Below are 20,266 nucleotides of genomic sequence, written 5' to 3'. Positions count from 1 at the left end.
ATGGAATCCTTGCAGAGTTGGTAGATCGGAAGCAAAATTGGCTTGGCCATAGAAGACTGTGGATAATGGTGGATGGCTGCTATTCTGAATGGAGGTCTGAGTGATCAGGTCTCAGTATGTGGAGGGAAAAGCTGTAAGCTAACATTTTGGGTCATGGCCCTGCATTAGGACACGTCCTGCATATGTTTTGCTGCAGGTTCTTGACCTGAAACTGATTTATATCTCTTGCCACCACAGATGCTGCTTGACTCACTGAATTTTTCTAACGTTGTGCTTTTATTATACCATTCTTTGCTGCTTCAACAGTTTTGTTGTGTTCAACTTGCAGCTAATAATAAAACCATACATCTATTAGGATACTGCCCTATCAGCTGTGCCCATGTTGACTGTATCCTAGAAAGCATTATGATTTAATTCCACAGTCCCATTTTCTATCCACAACTGTGGCTCTCTCTGCTTCAATTATTTGTCTAATTTCTCCATTAATGTGAAATGGTCCCCAGCTCACCTACTCCCTGCAGAGAAGTATTTCATGCTCTGACAGGTTCCTGCACAACAGTTCCTTTTCTTAATCTCTTTCCCCACTCTCGTAATGGTGATTTCAAATAGATAATCCCTTACCGCTGGTTTTCAAATCAGAGTTAATAATCTATTCCTATTCACACTGTCTTCAATGTCTTAAAACTGCAGTGGAATTGATTATCTCATATACATTAGCACAGCAGATCCCATTGAAGAGAGATGGTCTTTCATTGCAGTTTGTGTTTTTGGTATATATTACTTGCTAGCACACTAGCCTCTGAGAGGTTTTGATTCAAATTCTATTCAGGACGTTAGCAGTATCTTCAATAAATGCACTGAATTATGGTCAGAGATTATTATTGCTGTATCAGGGGAATAAGAATGAGATTATTCGCAGTGGCCTCTTACTGAAAATATTCCAATGATACATTACAAAGAACAGCAATGAATTCACCATCTAACAAGGTCAAATTTCCCTCTCCCAAAAATTTAGTTAATCTGTTTATTAACTGTTTGTGAAACCTAAATTTGTGAGAAAAAAAACTGCCATGTTTTCCAAAGGATATTTGTGCTTTCAAATCAATCCTTTGGTGAAATATGTTGAGGCATAACATGTATAAAAGTTTGTTATTTTTTAATTTTCCAATATTAGGTAACTCTTTTCTCCCCTCTTTTTCCTGTGCCCCACCCAGGTGTGCACCTTTTTCTCACACAATCCTGCTCCCCTTTCCTCTTCCCGTCAACCCTTTCCACCTATATTCCTTTCCCTGACTTCACATTTCACTCCTCTTCTCTCCTTGTCTTACACCCTTTTGTCTCTTTTTCATCGCTAAACGTTGTCTGCCCATCTGACAATCAAAGCCCCCTCACCTGCATCCACCTATCATGTGCTAGGCATTGTTCAGCTTTCTCTCTCTATTTAGTTTCAGTCTGACGAAAGGTCCCAAACCAAAATGGTTGCCCATCCATTTCCACAAGAGATGCTGCCTGACCCACTGAGTTGCTCTAGCATTTTGTGTGTGCGTGTGTTTTTTGTTATTTTAGCAGCTTGGTTGAAAACAAATTAATGTACAGCAAAGGATTCTAAACCACAAATGAAGATCTGAAGATATGCCCACTTAAAACTTTAGTCCTTTGAGAATGTATAAGGCTGAGAAAAATAGATTTTTAGACTACAATGGAATCAAGTAAAAACTCATCCCAACAGTTTTGATGGAAGGTTAATGACTTGAAATGTTGATTCAATGTTAGTGAAAATGTATACCTTTTTTTGGAATTCAAAATATTTGGTTTCTGTCTTTTATTTTATTTTTCCTGTCCTGGTGGGTACTATTTCGTCCACTATCCCCCCCCCCCCTTCCTCCTCTTCCAATGAATAATCATCAGATTTGGAAACTCTTTCAACAGATATCCCAGATAGAACAATTCTTCCTCGCAGCAACACAACAGAATATGTAAAAATAGTACACTGGACCAGGCCAGGAGGTACAAGGAACTGCTGGAATCTTGAGCAAAACACGACGTGCTGAAGGAACTCAGGCAGCAACTCTTGAGAACATGGACAGGCGACCGTTCTGGGTTTGGAATCCCATCTTCAGACAGATACCAGGCTAGTTTAGTGTTGGAAATGTAAATTTATTCCATCACATTCCAAACGTTTAATTTGCTGTTTCCGAAGAAGTATTAAATTCTCATAAACATTTCCAAGATTTACACCGGAGATATTTAAGTTCTGCTTTTGACGCCGTTGCTGAGCATCTAATCTTCCGTGCAGAATGTAAACCGCCGGTGGAACTCATCGGGTCAGGTAGCATCTGTGAAGGGAAACGGGCACACGACATTGCGCGTCGGGACCCTTCCTCATCAGTCTGAAGAAGGGTCCCGACCTGAAACACCGACTGTCCATTCCCTCCACGGATGCTGAGTTAATTCTGGCAGTAAGCTCTTTGCTCAGGATTCCAGCATCTGCAGTCTCTTGTGTCTCTAGATTTCCGATCAGGGCTGAAATGTAGCTTTTTTTTGTTGTAGTTCTTTTGTAGCTTTTGGGGAGAGGTTCCATTGAAACCTAGAGGGAGCCCTTGCTCAGCAGTCGGAAGGCAAGAGAGACGGAATGATCAACTCCTAACACCAGACCATCCCAATCTGCTGCTCACTCTTGGCACGACCCACATGTACACGTGGTGGGACCCACCAGTCTCCTCCCGTCAGTTTCTTCCTCTTGTGTGCAGTGGCAGCGAGCTGCCAATCACCGTGACTTCATGAGATACGTCCCGTGTTTTTCAATGATTTCTCCCAACCTCCCGGCCCCCCCTGGTTCGCCGTCTCCGATCCAGTGACACGGAGTGAGGACCAGCTTGAGAGTAAGGCACCTTCACTGGCAGCGCCAATGCGCTGGCACAGCGCGGAGCCGCAGTCCACAGACGCTCAACTTTAATGCAGAAACAGAACAAGTTTCTCACACTTGGAAGCGTGCAATGGATTACTTACGTGGGGCATTTTACTGTGTCTTTTTCTTCTTTCTCCGTGCGGACGGACTCTATCTAGCTCAGCATACAGGTATGTGTGTATGTGTGTGTGAGCGGCTGCGCTTGATTTCATATCTGATCACAGATAGTTTCATAAGAGTGAACAGAGCCGGGATTTCCAGGGGAATTTGGCGCGGACAGTGTGTTGTTTGTGCGTGCGTCCCTGCTCTCTGGGTCTTTTGCCACCTTTGGGAAATGCACAGTATTTACCTATTTTACCCATCATTGTCGAAGAATGCTGTTGGGGATGTTATGGCACCAATGAGACTGTGTCGTTGCAAACGCCAGCGCCACTTACTGTAAAATAATAAATAACTCAACTATTGATAGTTTAATTTTTACACGCGTGGTTCAGACGTTTCACGGCGTTTGTTTGTTTGTTTGTTTGTTTGTTGCAGATCCACTCCAGGAGAAATTAAAGAGCTACGAGTTGGTGACTCCGAGCAGCACAGATGTGCAGGGCAGGTTCCTGTCCCTGGCCGTGTCAGCAGCCGGCAAGCGACGGCCAAAGAGGGACAGCGGGAGTTCTCGGCTCACTCCGGCTGACGGCCGCTTGTACTACAATGTCACGCTTCTGGGGCAGAGTTTTCACCTCCGGCTGAAGCTGAACTCGAAGCTGGTGGCACCCGGGGCGACCGTGGAGTGGCAAGACGCCAATGTCACTCGCAAGGAGCCTCTGCGCGGAGACTGCGTCTACTCCGGAGACATCACTGATGTACCAGGGACTTCGGTCGCTATCAGCAACTGCGATGGGCTGGTGAGCAACATTCCGGCACGCCTTTCCCCAGCAAGCCACTTCACTTATTCGCACGTTAACCCTCTCAGCACTGAATCTTCCGTCAATTTTGCAGCATGAAATTCAACTTACATGATGGGCAATGATGCATAATTAAAATAGCAGTTAGGATATTACTTGATTAGTGTTAATACTCATGGAAGATATCTTAAATTATATCTTTTTATTCAGAATTATAGACGTTGGTACTTTCAACTTGTACTTCTCCCAACATAGACCCGAAACGTCACCCATTCCTTCTCTCCCGAGATGCTGCCTGACCTGCTGAGTTACTCCAGCATTTTGTGAATAAATCGATTTGTACCAGCATCTGCAGTTATTTTCTTATAGACATACATGCAATGTTTAACTTGTGTATTAGCAGGCTATGGATTATTTATTCAAAGAAAGTGTCGGCATGTCCAGGATATACTTCCACAATAAAGGAATTACTTTGATTCTCAATCGATAATATTGATGTGAGTTTTAAATTGTAAAACAATTGAATTTAGCATATTTTGCCAGGCATATCCATTCCCTCGGAGGGGATATAATATCAAATGCCATTTCTGAGTTATCATTCTCTGAAGGATTCCCACTGGCCTGATATAACTACTCTGTCTCTGCCTAAACTAAGGATGACCATTTCACAATTTTCACAAAATTTTCCAATGTTATGAATGCTCCAAAATGGTATCCATCACCCATAATCATAGAATTCCAGAGACTCTCTGATAGATGTATTCTGTTAATCTCACATCTTTACATCTTTTTCCTTTCAGTATCTAACTGCCAGTTCATGTTAGTCAATATGCATTTAAAATACAATGTTAAGATTCTTTAGCAGCGTATCTAGTATAGAACAGTGCAGCACAAGAGAAGGCCCTTCGGCTCACAATGTCGACGTCGAAGATGAGGCCACAACTAACTCTTATCTGCCTGCACACAATCCTTATCCCTGCATTCCCTACATATCTCTATACCTATCCTGAAGTCTCTTAAATGCCACCATTGTATCGGCCTCCACCACCATACCTGGCATCACGTTTCCAGCACCTACCAACCAATGTGTAAAACATTTGTCCCACACATCTCCTTTAAACTTTTTCCCTTTCACATTAAAGCTAAGCCCTCTAGTATTTAATATTTTCAACTTGGAAAAAAGATTCTGACTGTCTACCCTATCTATGCCTCTGATAATTTTATACAGTCTGGAACGCCGGAGGTCTTCCAGCAACCTTCGGCATTCCAGAGAAAACAATCCATGTCTGCCCAACCTCTCCCTGTAGCTAATATTCCTTAATCCAAACATCATTCTGGTAAACCTCCTCTACATCCTTTCCAAAGCCACCACATCTTCCCTATAATTGGGGGGGGGGGGTCCAGAGGTCCAGAACTGCACACAGTACTCCAAATGCAGCCTAACCAAAGATGTTCAGCTGGCTGTACTAAAGTAGCATTTTGACTTTTTCTCTGTGTGGTATTTGTTGCTCTTTTCTCAGTTCTCAAACTCCATTTACTGTAACTCTGCCACTTCAGATCTCTTGATAATCTTCAATCATATCAGAGCTAGTAACCTCTGGATTGCTTCCTCTGTCATGTGTTAATGGCTACTGCACATAGTACTGTTGTCCTGCACCACATGTCTCATAGTGTGTAAATAAGGGACTGCAGATATTGGTTTACAATAAAAAGACACAAAAAGCTGGAGTAAACTCTGGGTCTAGAGACTATGAATAGGCGATGTGTATGTAGGAAGGAACGGCAGATGCTGGTTTAAACCGAAGATAGACACAAAATGCTCGAGTAACTCGGCGGGAAAGGCAGAATATCTAGAAAAGGAATGGGTGACGTTTCGGGTTGAGACCCTTCTTTTTTCAGAGTCAGGGGAAAGGGAAACGAGAGATATAGATGGTGATGTAGAGAGATATAGAACAAATGAATGAAAGATATGCAAAGAAAGTAACAATGATAAAAGAAACAGGTCATTGTTCGCCGTTTGCTAGGTGGGAACGAGAAGCTGGTGCACTTGGGTGGTGGAGGGGTGGACGGAGAGGGGGAATGCAGGGGTTACTTGAAGTTAGGGAAATCAATACTCATACCACTGGTTTGTAAGCTGCCTAAGCAAAATATGAGATGCTCATAGTGATGTGTTTAGCCTCACTATGACAATGGAGGAGAGCTAGGCGATGTTTCGGGTTGGAACCCTTCTTTGGACTGATTGTGGGGGGAAGGGTGGAGAGAGAAAGTTGGAAGAGCAAAGCAGTAAGACAAAGCCTGGCAGGTAATTGGTTGATACAAGTGAGGGAGGGTTTGATAGGGAGATGGTTGGATAAAGGCCAGAGATGAAAAGACGGAAGGTCTGAGACAAAAGGTTTGAAGAGTTGAGAGTTGTGAAGCTAGAAGAGGAATGTGGGTCTCTATACTCCTCCCAGCAACTCTACCCAGGGACCCAGCAATCCTTCCAGGTGAGACAGAGATTCATGTGCAAGTCCTTTACCTCATCTACTGCATATACGGTCCCGAAGTGGCCTCTTGTACATTGGCGAGACCAAGTGTAGACTTGGCGATTGTTTTTCTGAATAGTTGTATTTTAACTCCTCTTCCCATTCCCATTCCCATTTCTATCCAGGGCCTACTTTATTACCAGAGTGAGGCCACACACAAATTGGAAGAACAGCACCTCATATTCCAAATGCATAGCTTACAGCCCAACAGTATGAGCAAGGAATTCTCCAATTTTAGGTATCTACAAACATCCACCCCACCTTTTTTCCCCCTCTCCCACCCATCTTTACCCCCCTCCCCTGTGCTCCACATGGACTCGCACCTATTTCTCGCCTCCTCTCTCCATCTATCTACATTCCTTCCTCTAGCTTCACAATTCACAACTCTTCAATCCTTTTGTCTCAAACCAACCTTTTCATCTCTTCTCTTTGTCCAACCATCTGCCTATTAAAAGAAATCCCTCACCTATATCAACCTGTAACCTGCCAGACTTTGTCCTGCCCCTCCTCTCTGCCAGCTTTCTCCCCTCTCCTACATTCAGTTTAAAGAAGGTTCCCAACCTGAAACATCACCACTCCCTATTCACCAGTGATGGTGCCTGACCCAATTAGAGTGTGGAGTTGTGTGTTTTTTTTCATTTATTTGTTTTTCAGGGTTTTAGTGTTGCTGGTAAGGCAGCATTTACCCCCTATATCTAATTCTAATTACCCTTCTGAACTGCTGAAGCCAATTTGGAAAGATTCTGTTTATTCTGCATTAATGTGGTGGTTGTGCAAGTGAATGGCTTGCTGAACTATTTCAGAGGGCCGTGAAGAGCCAACTGCATTTCGTCATATATGGGCCATATCAGAAAGTACCCTGAAAGGATTTATATTAAATAAAATGGGCTTTTACAATCTATTTATTTTATACATACCATTATCAAGATTAGTTTTTTTTAAAAACTTTGTCTTATATAATTCACTGAATTGCAATTCCACATCTGTCATCTCTGGACTGTTGATTCCAGTCATTTGTATTACTGGCTCTTTAACTCAACAACTGTCTAGCAATACTTTATTAGACCATATTCAATAATTAGGATTGGAGAAAATATAGTTAAATACCGAATCTATCAAAATCATATTTAAGTTAAATTATGATAATCAATACACGGTACAAGCATGGCTTTTGTTTGATTACATGGATCCTAGTTCATTTCTTAGTTTAACTTTAACACTCTGAAATGCGATAGGAATTTGAAAGATTAATTTCATTTAAACAACTGCTTTTAGTTTATGCCGGTTTAAAATCCAAAATAATCCACTTCATAAATCAAAAAGTTACAGAGTGGATAGGCGTGGTTTTGGATTATATCAGCATAGTTGTGGGTGATCCTTGGGAGATACAAGAATGTGTTAAGAAGGAATGAAACATTCCAGTGGTGAATATTTGAAGGAATGCGATAATGATCAAACTGGGAACAATTTCAGTCATTTTCATAACATTTCATGACTGAGTGATTAACTAGTAGTGATAAAATAAAGTTTTTGCAAACCTATGCGATGTTTATGCTTTTAAAGCATATCTCTAATATTTGAGATAGTGGGTTTATTAGTCTATGTACTGGACATAAACTGGAACAATGAAATTCTTACTTGCTGCAGCTTTGCAAAACTTTCTGATGCTTTTGATAGAATCAATTTGTAATTTCCTCTCAACCAAAAAGGAAGTTATAATTCTGTGAGACTGGTGCGGTATACCACATCTATCGCAAGACCACCATGAGAAAAGTGTTGAAACTTGAACTGTGGCCGCTGCTATGTGAATGACAGGTTAATATTTATTTGTCTGCTGACAGTCAATAAAACATCAGGACACTATTCAGGTGGCAAGTACTGTTCCTGTGCCTTCTCCAAATGGTAAACAGTTAATTTTTACATTAACAAGTCATTGTGGTGACCTTTGAGATTTAAATAAACCTTTTATATTTATCACCTTTTATTGTTTACTTACTGCTGCAGTTTTGGAGGGGATATCTGAAAAATATCAGAAGATATTCTGGGAGATTTAGTCAAGACCTTGCCAACCCTGAACATTTATTTTAGAAGTTCTCTCAGGAATTCATAAAGAGAATGAGTAAAAGTTCTGCACTGATCCTTTTCATTGTACAATACCAAAAGGAAAAAAGGAAACCTTGGTCAAGGGAACTTATTTGATCTGGAGAAGGAATATGAGAGGGGACATGAGGCGAGGCAGAGGAAGGCCAGCTGTTGGAGGGAAGAAGGAGGAGAGTGAGATGGGTTCCTTCCCTGTTCTGGTTTCAGGGTACCTCTACTCCTTTGAACCTCCTCCGTCCGAGCCTCCAGTGTCACATCTGAGAACCTGTGCACTCTCTTCCTTGGACCATGAACTTACAGAAAGATTTTGTGGTGCAGCCAGCTCAATTCACACATGAAGCGGGTGCGTGTAGCCTACATGGGGAACTTCATCCTGTCATCCCTAGAGTGTTAAATTCAGTGAAGTCTGTTTTAGCATTCTAGACAAGTTCAATTTTGGGTAAACAGCAATTAAGACCAAACTGTAGCTAAACCCATGCATTTAAACAACCACATCTTATTGGCAAAATGCTGCTTTATTGGCTCCTTCTGCCAAAATCCTTGTAGAAGGAAAATAATTGAAGGGTTTTGTGACAAATGTAATATAAATGGGAATATCACATCTCATCTTAGTGTGCTTTAAACTTATTTTAGGCACCTTCACCAATCTTATACTTTAGTGCAACAAAGCAGATGTTAAATAAAAACTAAAATTGCTGAAAACACCTAGCATGCCAGTCAGCAGCCGAAATGCACTCATCCAGATTGATGAAAACAATTAACAGGAGATAACCTTTCAACAGAAGTAAAACACCAACACTTGGAAAGGATCTTCCCGTAAGCACAAGAAGTTCCTTAATAGTTTCTTTCATGAAACTGACTACACTATTCTAAGATTAGCATTACTCAAGCATGAACTAGTTGAAGAAAGAAGTTTCTGTCAAAAAATAAATGTCACGATTGGGATAAAGAAGTGACAATGATAATTTCCCTTCAATAACCATAGTATCACTTAAACAAAAATAGCAACGCTGACATTCAAATTGTAGTCATTTTGTCAAAATTGCCATTGCATTTGTCCGCTATTTTTGTTGTGTAACAAACTGTGGCATTGCACCCGTTATAGTAGGAGTCAGTTGCACTAAGAAACTGTTGGGAGAATTGGAGGTGGAGATGGGAGGGCATCAGGATTTCTTAAACTTTGAATATTACCAGCTTGGGGATAATCACAACTTCTCTGATTTGATTTCTCTTTGATTTCTGCAGCAGTAATACTATTTTGCATCAAAATAGTTTGTTCTCACTTGATTGCCCTGGGGACTGAATATACTGCTATGTAATGTGTGTGTACCTTATCAAAACTTCAGATGAGAAAGACTATATTTCCCAGGATTGTATAAAAACAACTACAATTATGCTTATTATTATTTACAAGCTCGATTATTGTATTTACTTCTGAAATAAAACATCTGCTCACAAGTGTAGAACATAGAACAGTAAAGCACAAGAGCAGGTCCTTCAGCCCACAATGTCTGTGTCATACAAGATGCCAAGACCAACTCGTGCACATAATCTATATCCCTCCATTCCCTGCATATTCATATGCATATCCAAAAGCCTCTTTAAATGCCAGTGTATCTGCCGGAACTACCTTGGCAGTGCATTCCAGGCACTCTCCACCCTCTGCACTTAAAAAAAAACTTGCCCCACACATCTTCTTTAAACTTTGCCCCTTTCACCTTTCAAGCTATGCCCTCTAGTATTTGATTTTTTTCCATCCTGGGATAAAGATTCTGACTGTCTACCTTATCTATGCCTCCCTTTTGTATGCGCCCTTTATGGGCGACTATTTGCATACCCCCGGTGTGCGAGCAAAGAATTTCACTGTGACTTGTCACATGTGACAACAAAGTATTCAATTCCTAATTCTATATACTTTTATCAGGTCTCCCCACAACAAATGGTGTTTCAGAGAAAACAATCCAAGTCTTTGTCATCATAAACTCAGATTATTGAGAGAATAGAAGTTCACATTTCACACTGTTATCTAACCTACCAATGATGGATCCATATCTGAAGTTCTAACTTATCTGAAAGGTCTGCAAAATATACATATGTAGACCCAATACTGAATCCATAGAGAGCCATCTGTAAATCATGTATAAATCAATGAGCATATTCTCATGTTGATGGAACAAATATCCATAGAAGCAAGTTCGTTTTTTTGTCAGGCTTTCAGTTTAAGAAAATGTTTTCAGCATTCATTTACTGCTAGAAGGCCCTGGTGTAAGGGGAACATGTAGTTGTTCTTGAAACAACTAAATGGGATTTCATGGTAATTCTAAAGTTCATCCACTTGTTACTTTTTTTGTTTTGTTTGCATGATGCAATGTGAAATAACTGCAATGCACACCTGCCACATTGTGTCCTGAGCAAAAAAACAAACTGCTGGTGGAAGTCAGCAGATCAAGTAGCATTTGTGGAGGGAAATGGACAGACAACATTTTTGATTGGGGCTCTTCCTCAGATTAGTTCCTCCAGCAAATGAGAGGTGACCTTATAGTGGTGTTTAAGACCATGAGGGAAATAGATAGGGTAAATGCACAGAGTTTTTTTTACATAGAATAGGGGTATCAAGAACCAGAGGACATAGGTTTGTGAGAGCGGAAAGATTTAATAGGAACCTAAGGGACAACTTTTTCTACACAGAGTGTGTTGGGTATGCGGAACGAGCAGCCAGAGAAGGGAGTTGGGGCAAGTACTATTTTGTAGTGGCCTGGCCGAGGCCAGAAATAGGCTGGACGCCAGGCAGGTTTAGAAAGTTCTTTATTTGGTTGTGAGCCTCCACTCACAATGAAGTCCACCGCAGAGATGAACCACTCCCCCAAACGGCCTGGGTATAAACCCCGTAGCCTGTTCGTCAAGTGCCGAGGGGGCTGACCCTAGGAGTGGCCTGATACCCAGGGACCGCCACAATAGGAACATTTAAAAGGCGTTTGGGCAGGCACATGGATAGAAAGATTGTGAGGGATATGGACCAAACACGGGTAGTTGGGACTAGTGTAGATGGGGCAACTTGGTTAGCATGGATGTTGGGCTGAAGGGCCTGTTTCTGTGCTGTATGACTCTATGATTGTTTTTCGCTTGAGATTCCTGACTCTGCAGCCTCTAGCATCTCCTGATGCAGGGCCTCAACCCAAAACATTGACATTTATCTTACCTTCACAGATGCTGCTTAACCTCCTAAATTCTTCCGGTAGATTGTCTGTTGCCCAATTCGTACTTCTAAAATGCAGGTTTAGGCACTTTGCAGCAATTAGCAGTGCTCCACATGACTGACCAACTGGAGATGTTCTCCAGTTGGAAAAACTACTGTTGATAGTTTTTGACCATATCGTGCTTGGATTTGCAATCATCACATGGTGATGAACTACATTAATACAATATTGATACAAGCTACATTATGAATATTTAACACTTTAAGTTCAGATGTCAGTGTTATATTGTTGCTGTTATTGGCATTACTTCGTCAATGAGGGACAGTGGAATCCACTCATTTGTGGTACGTTTTGCCTGGTGACTTAAGACGGATGTTAGTCTTTCAGCAATGATTTTGGGTATGCATGGCGTTAGAAACAAAGTAACAGAGTTACTACTTCTCATCCTGATTTTTGCGCATATTAGTTTAGTTTAGAGATACAGCATGCAAATAGGCCCTTCGGCCCACTGAGACAGTGCCAACCTGTGAACACCCCGTATACTAGCACTAGGGATAATTTACAATTTTACCATAGCCAATTAGCCTACAAACCTGTACATCTTTGGAGTGTGGGAGAAACCGGAACACCCAGAGAAAACCCACGCGATCATGGGGAGAATGTACAACCTCCCTACAGACAGCACCATTAGTTAGGATTAAACCCGGGTCTCTGGCACTGTAAGGCAGCAACTCTACTGCTGTGCCACAGTGCTGCCATATATTTGAGGAGGAAGCATTACATGCTCAGTTTTCCTGCTGTGGCCTTAGAAAGATTCTGGTTGACTTCAAAAGTCTCCTTTCCTTGCATGAAGATATATTTGAAGTGCATATTTAATTAGCCCATACAAAATGTCCTTTGAGATGCTTCCATCCTCCATTCTACCTGGATGGCAAAGGGTGCATGGTTTCTGCTGTTTGAGTTGTGCAGCGATGGTTGGCATTCACCTTGACCTTCACGTTGGTGAATCTTGCTGCTAGATGTCAAAAATGCAACACGAGCAACTTTGGAGGAAGCTGTTTGGCTTTTCTTTTGACATGCATAATTTTTGTCCTTGTCACTACTCCACACAAGGACACAGTGCTCGCAGGCTGTGTATGTAAACAGCTTGGTTTTGTTTGTTAGTTTTGTATTGCTTATGACTTTCTGGAGGTGTGCTGAGATTGAACGGTCTTTCTGACTATTTAACTATCCAGTCTTGGGTTGCAACTCACTGTTGATTCCGGAGAGTCAAACTTGAGAAGTGTATTTTCAAGGCTGTCATGTGAACATTATCCTGACTATGGCACCAGTAGGTCAGGGCAAACATCTTGCAAGCATGGAAAAGGTTATCCATGAATATTTATAATGGATAAGAACCAGAGGATCATTAACAAACGGCAGGTTGCTCAGTAGGGAGGATTATCCTGACAAAATGCTTGCAACGCAGAATTGTCATAACTGACATCCTGTTTTGCAGGGGAGATAAGCGCAAGACTTCTTGGCAGCAGTCAGGTGACTGCGATAATTTCCTCCTCACCCAAGCCAGGACATATATCAGTATCTAGTTTAGTTTATAATTTAGAGATTCAGCGCGGAAACAGGCCCTTCATCCACGCTGACCAGCGATCCCTGTATCCTAACACTATCCTACACACCAGGGATAATTTACAATTTACGTAAGCTAAATTAACCTACAGACCTGTATGTCTTTGGAGTGTGGGAGAAATCCGGAGCACCTGGGGAAAACCCACGCGGTCACAGGGAGAACGTCCAAACTCCCTACAAAAAGCACCCATACTCAGGATTGAACCCAGATCTCTGGGGCTATAACATAGAAACATAGAAAATAGGTGCAGGAGGAAGCCATTCGGCCCTTTGAGCCAGCACCGCCATTCATTGTGATCATGGCTGATCATCCACAATCAGTAACCCGTGCCTGCCTTCTCCCCATATCCCTTGATTCCACTAACCTCCAGAGCTCTATCTAACTCTCTCTTAAATCCATCCAGTGATTTGGCCTCCACTGCCCTCTGTGGCAGAGAATTCCACAAATTCACAACTCTGGGTGAAAAAGTTTCTTCTCACCTCAGTTTTAAATGGCCTCCCCTTAATTCTAAGACTGCGGCCCCTGGTTCTGGACTCCCCCAACATTGGGAACATTTTTCCTGCATCTATAAGGCAGCAACTCTACCGCAGCGCCACTGTGCCTCTTGGACTGACCATTGCTTCATTCTCCCTGTTATCTGTATCAGCTTGACCTCAAACGAGTGGCAGCCACAACCATGTTGCCGCACGAAAATCAATGATGGACGTCTCACGAACAATGTAAAGAAAGCTCCTTAGCAAGTGGCTGAACGACAACCTGACCATTCCCATCCAACCAGAGCTGCAGACTGTCCACAACATCTCAGGCACCCCGAGGCCCCACACGATGAGCACTTTTGAGGAGCTTCTCAGATTCTGTTCCAGAAAATACAAGAACAGATTTTTTGTGAATAAGGAGATCCAGGAATAAAGTAAGATGTCTTTAATTTGGAAATGCTACCAAGCCTCGAGGGAAGAAACAACTCTACAGCCACCTGAAGGCTGAGGTCAAACCCATAACCTAAAACAGATGGTAGATGGAAAAAGTATTAGATATGTAGCAACTCACTGACAGCCATGACGTGCTGATTCTTCAGTGCTGTCATGGCAATCTGCAGCTGAAACACCCAAGGCCCATTCAACTGTAAACCAGGTACTAAGGTGAATTAATCAAGGGCAAAGAAGCAACCGAGACTACTGGAAAGAACACTTCGAAGAACTCTTTAACTGTGAATTTGACCTTATTATGAGTGCCATTGACTCCATCCCACATCAAATTAAATGATTCACTCTCGCTGCCAATCCTGAAAGACAAGTCATCATAAACAAGAAGGGCTCAGACACAGATGTGTCCCTGCTGGAAACGTATAAATTAGGAATAGGCCATTCAGTTCTTTGATTGTATTCCACCATTTAACATGATCATCCTCTTAGTCATGACTGTGGTCCTAAGGGCTTCATAGAGCGAAATAGAAATAGTTCCTGATCAAAATATTTCCCTCAGATATGAGCAAAGATAAGCATATATGGATGCATTTCGGCTAAACTGTTTTATAAGGTCAAGATTCTTGTTTTCCATTTGTTAAGGTGGTAAACAGTTAGACTGGATAGAATCATACAGCTTGCAACAGGCCCTTTGGCCCAACTTGCCCACACATGTCCCAGCTACACTAGTCCCACCTGCCCGCATTTGGCCCATATCCCTTCAGCTGACTGTTAATTTGCTACTCAATTTCGAAGAAGCTTTACTTTTAAAAGAGAGCTATGAGAAGTTCAGGGGCCAGTACATTCTGAAAAGCGTGAAAGACAAAGATGGCACGATGTAGGGATATACATATATATATATATAGAGAGAGAGAGAGAGAGAGAGAGTGTTGGAGAGAAGAAAGAAATTGGGAAGGCAAAAGGGCACCAGAAGTACGATCAAATTAGATCCCAGCATGTAGAAATAAGGAACTGCAGATGCTGGTTTACCAAGGAATTACACAAAATGCTTAAGTAACTCCTACCTCAGTGATTTAATTTAGCTTTTTGAAGAGGTAAAACAAAAACTTGTTGAAAGGCGATAGATGTCCATCTGTACTTAAGGCATTAAACAAGGTCCTACATGTTAGCTGCTCCAGAGAATTGAGGCACATGGCATCCAAGGCAAGCTGGCTAATTGGATCAAAAATTGGCTTGATGATAGGAGGCAGAGAATGCTTTCTGACTGGGTCTGTGACTGGTGGTGAATTTCAGGGATCGGTAATGGGACCCTCATTGTTTTTGATGTATATCAATGGCTTGAATGTGAATGTAGGAGGTGTGATTGGGAAGTTTGCTGATGGTATCAAAGATGGTGGTCTTCTCAATATAAGAGAGGTTGTCCAAGGCTATGGTCAGATATATAGATCAGATACGTTGGGCGGTCTGGGTGGGAGTGTCAGCAAATGGAATTTAATCCTGACGAGTACGAGGTGATGCATTTTGGGAAGTCACAGAGGGGTAGAACACACACAGTAAATGGTAGGCCACGAAGGTATGTTGATGAACAGGGGGACTTGGGGCTCAATTCCATAGTTCCCTGAAAATGGCAACACAGGTACACATGGTGGTGAGTAAGACATATGTCATACTTGCGTTCAAAGGTCGGAGCATAAAATAAAATCGGACCGTTATTTGCAACGTTGCAAAACCCTGGATAGACTGTACTTGAGTATTGTGTACGGTTCTGGTCACTACACTGGGAGAAGGATGTGGTTGCACTCGAGTGGGTACAGAGGAGATTCAGCCAGATGTTGACTGGATTGTGACACTTCCATTCGGGGGAAGAGATTAGAAAGATTATTAGATTATTATTTCCCTGGAGCGAAGGATGCTGAGGGGTGACCTGATATCGATCAGATATATGGGTGATCGTTGGTCAGTCGACTTGGTAGGCCAAAGGGCCTGTTTCCACGCTGTATCTCCAAACTAAACTGATGGAGTCATATAAATTAAAAGTGGAATAGATGGGGTAGATAGCCAGATTGTTTTCTCATGGTAACAATATCCAAATCAAGAGGGCACAGGTTTAAAGTGAGAGGAAGAGGTTTTAAAGAGATTTGATGGGGAAATTGCTTTCAGAACATAGAACACTGCGGGATGGCACGGGAAAAGGCCCTTCAGCTCACAACACCTTACAAAATATGATGCCAAATTAAACTGTTCTCATCTGCCTGCAAGTGATCCATATCCTGGCATATTTTCTGTGTACTTATGTGCCTATCAAAAGACCTCTTATATACCATTATTGTATCCACTTCCACCACCAGCCCAGGCAGCACATTCTGGGAACCTACGTCTCCCTGTCAAAAAAATACCCCACCCTGCCCATCTCCTTGAAACTTCCCCCATCCCTCGCCTTAAAGCTATGCTCTCTAGTCTGACGTTTTCACCCTGGTGGAGAAAAAGGTTCTGACTGCTTACCCTATCTATGCCTCTCACAATTTCTTAACCTGAAGCCAGAAAGAATCAGAAAAGTAAACAAATCAAATACTATCACTACTTTTAAGAGACATTTAGACAGTAATTTGAATGGACAAGACAGAGGAGGATCTGGACCTAGTGTGGGAGAATAAATGGGCAAAGGATAAAAAGGTCAGCATGGATGTGGTGGAATAAAGGGTCTGTTTCTGTGCTGTGCGACTTGATGAGCAGAAGCCAGCAATGGCTTAACATTTGAAAGGTGGGTAATCACCTGAATTAAGTTTTTGCCTGAAGCCAGTAATAATTTTGACAAGCAAAGCAAGAAATCAAAACTGAAATGTTAATTATGTCACTCGGGGTTAGCTGTCGTCCACGCTGGTCAGTTCTTATTTGCTGCTGGCCATTCTGAATTTGAAAATGTTTTTGTTAAATGCCGGGATTTTATGCAAAACATTAATATGCTTGCACTTTGTAATATAATTTCAATATATGTGAAGCCAGTGCAGTATTCATCGGTGATTACTGTGTTTTCACGAGTTTCTTCCTTTTTCAGTTTGCATTATTAAAGATGTTCTCGGACTTGTTGCCTGCCTGCTTCCAGATTTACCAACGAATCCTGCACTCTGGGTTAGCAAGTAGAAGGGCATTAACAACATCAATAATAGTCAGGAGCAGGCATACAAAAGGACCCTGAGAAGCCACACAAACCATTCTGGTTGTACAGGCAGAATGCCAATCAGGTTCTACAGATGTTGAGGTGAGAAGAGTCATGGATTGTGGCAGCTTCCTGGAGAGCCAATCTTCCAGGGCCATCATCAAATCCACTGCTAGGATCGGAGCAAGATGTTGCCACTGACATTGCCTGGTGACCTCCTGACATTCCAGCTCAAGACCCTCCCCCCCCCCCCCCCCGGGAGACATAAGCATTGGGAGCACGGGCTTGGGCAGGAGAGTTGCTGGTCAACTTCACCACATCCGAAAGGAGCAAGCAGATCTTATGCCTGGACAGGCCTGAAAGCTCAGTGGTTGTCCTCTGGTTTAGATCTATTGCTTCCGGGCATAGGCTAGGGTTGCCAACTTTCTAACTCCCAAATAAGGGACAAAAGGTGACATCACCACCCGCGCCCCACGTGACCTCACCCAGCCAGTGGCCACATGCCCCCACTCCACCAATGGCGGCCGCCCGGGCCGGGAGGCGGGTTGCTACACAATCTCCGTTCGGCGAACCCACTCAGCCCCGCACCCCGAACACACTCCTTTAGCCTACACTGTCTGGGCCTACAGCGGCCCCTGGGGCTACAGTGTCCGGGCCTACAGCGTCCCCCCGGTCCTAATATGGGACAAGGGTGGTCCCGTACGGGACAAACCAATTTAGCCCAAAATACGGGATATCCCAGCTAATACGGGACAGTTGGCAACCCTAGCATAGGCCCAACACTGAAGGCCAGCAGCAGCAACTCCTTTTCCGAATGGGATGTCATGCCACTGGTCAAACAGCCTTATTCCATAATGAAATCTGAATCTGTCATTACTCAATTAATCCCAATATACTTTAATACCCTAGGGAGCATATGCAGACATGCTTGTCAACTTCACCACATCCAGAAGGAGCAAGCGAATCCATAGTACAGTCCCTAGTATAGTTTAGGTACTATTATATTGAAGACCTTATTTCTTCAGGTTAATTTGTGGTACAGTTTTTTGTTGTGTCGGATATTTAAAATGTCGCTTACAAGAATAAATTGTACCACAAACTAATCTGAAAAAGGTAAGATCAATAATAATAATATAAAGTTGGGAGCATATTAATAATAACTAGATATGGAAGATTGACAATAATAATAGAGAGAATTGCAGAAAAATGATTGCTCCCTCCCATTTATCATGGTTGAGATACTTTTAAGTGTATTTAAATACTTGTGCAGTGATTCCAGAGTTGCAGCTGGCTGCTTTGTGGGAGGTCTGAGTAGGAAGTTGCTGTGTTATTAGTGCAGGGCTACAGGAGATTGTGGTGCCATTTCGTTGTTACTGATAGGGTTGGAAGTACCATTAATTCATATCGCAGCGGAACCTCTCAAGCTGTGAACTAATTAGTCAAGGATTTGGCCATTACCAACTTTACTATACATCCGTGCCATAGAGCAATTAATAACTTTGCTTTCTGATCGAGATATAAAGAGTGAAATATCTTTATGTCGCTGCGATTGGTTGTTCTCTAATGTCGGGCCTATCTGTTTGGTCCACATATTCTGTTAGCATAAACAAGTATGATTTGCTGCAAAAGCAAAAATATTTTAAATGGTGGCACAGAAGTTTGCCTGAGCTGCCAGAACAAAACATGAGGCAATTTCTCATGCACAAATGAAATGCATCTTTCTTAATTTGAGTGGAAATATATGATCAGAAATAATCAGGGGTATTAATCAACTTTATCACAGTAAGGTTAAGAAAGATTAATGATTGAATAGATGTCTGTCCTGGGAGTGATAAAATACTTGCTGCCTTCTTTTTGGTTTTGTGATTTATTCATTTTATATCCCCCCTTAACATTGTTACCCCTGTAAACATTCTTTGGCAGATAAAGCATGATGTAAAATCTGAGATGAACAAAAGGAGTGATTTTTTGAGTATTTTGGACCTCTTATAATGCCAACTATCTGTCTTTTGATCAGTTCCTCTTCACAGTAAGATCAGACCCTGCATCATGCAGGCAACAAACCTCATATTTTGCATAGGAAAAAAACTGCAGATGCTGGTTAAAATCTCAGGTAGACACAAAATGCTGAAGTAACTCAGCAGGTCAGGCAGCATCTCGGGAGAGAAGGAATGGGTGATGTTTCGGGTCGTGACCTTTCTTCAGACTGATGCCAGCGGAGGGGGCGGAACAAAGATAGAATGTAATCGGAGACAGGAAGACTAATGGGAGAACTGGGAAGGGGAGGGGATGGAGAGGGAAAGCAGGGACTATCTGAAGTTAGTGAAGTCAATATTCATACGCTGGGGTGTAAACTACCCAAGCGAAATATGAGGTGCTGTTCCTCCAATTGCTGCTGGGCCTCACTCTGACAATGGAGGAGGCCCAGGACAGAAAGGTCAGATTAGGAATGGGAGGGGGAGTTGAAGTGCTGAACCAATGGGAGATCAGGTAGGTTAAGACGGACTGAGCGGAGGTGTTCAGCGAAACGATTGCCGAGCCTGCATTAGTCTCGCCAATGTAGAGAAGTTGACACCTGGAACAGCGGATGCAGTAGATGAGGTTGGAGGTGCAGGTGAACCTCTGCCTCACCTGGAAAGACTGTTTGGGTCCTTGGATGGAGTCAAGGGGGAAGGTAAAGGGTCAGGTGTTGCATCTCAACGGTTTCCATCCAAGGGCATCGGAGATGTCCTCATTCTTTAGGAAATAGGGGTTCCCCTCTTCCATTATAGATGAGGCTCTCACTAGGGTCTCTTCAATATCCCACAGCTCCACTCTTGCTCCACCTCCCCTATTCGTAACAAGGACAGAGTCTCGCTTGTCCTCACCTTCCACCCTATCAGCCGTCGCATACAACATATTATCCTCCAACATTTTTGCCACCTTCAACGGGA

At 42.5% G+C, this 20,266-nt stretch overlaps 1 protein-coding gene across 1 annotated transcript in view; it reads left to right on the top strand.

Moving 5' to 3' along the window:
* Nucleotides 1–2,763: 2,763 nt before the first annotated feature.
* The window catches only part of LOC144600083 (A disintegrin and metalloproteinase with thrombospondin motifs 2-like), a 179,251-nt gene continuing 161,748 nt past the window's right edge, over nt 2,764–20,266 (top strand). The window contains exons 1-2 of the mRNA XM_078411470.1: nt 2,764–3,078; nt 3,446–3,804. Of these exons, the coding sequence (XP_078267596.1) occupies nt 2,997–3,078; nt 3,446–3,804 (441 nt within the window). The 5' untranslated portion in view covers nt 2,764–2,996. The remainder of the gene's footprint in view (nt 3,079–3,445; nt 3,805–20,266) is intronic.

Source organism: Rhinoraja longicauda, chromosome 14 (assembly GCF_053455715.1).
Source record: "Rhinoraja longicauda isolate Sanriku21f chromosome 14, sRhiLon1.1, whole genome shotgun sequence".
In the NCBI taxonomy this organism is placed as follows: domain Eukaryota; kingdom Metazoa; phylum Chordata; class Chondrichthyes; order Rajiformes; family Arhynchobatidae; genus Rhinoraja; species Rhinoraja longicauda.
Note: the sequence above shows the minus strand (reverse complement) of the source record. Positions and strands in the feature narration are given on the sequence as shown.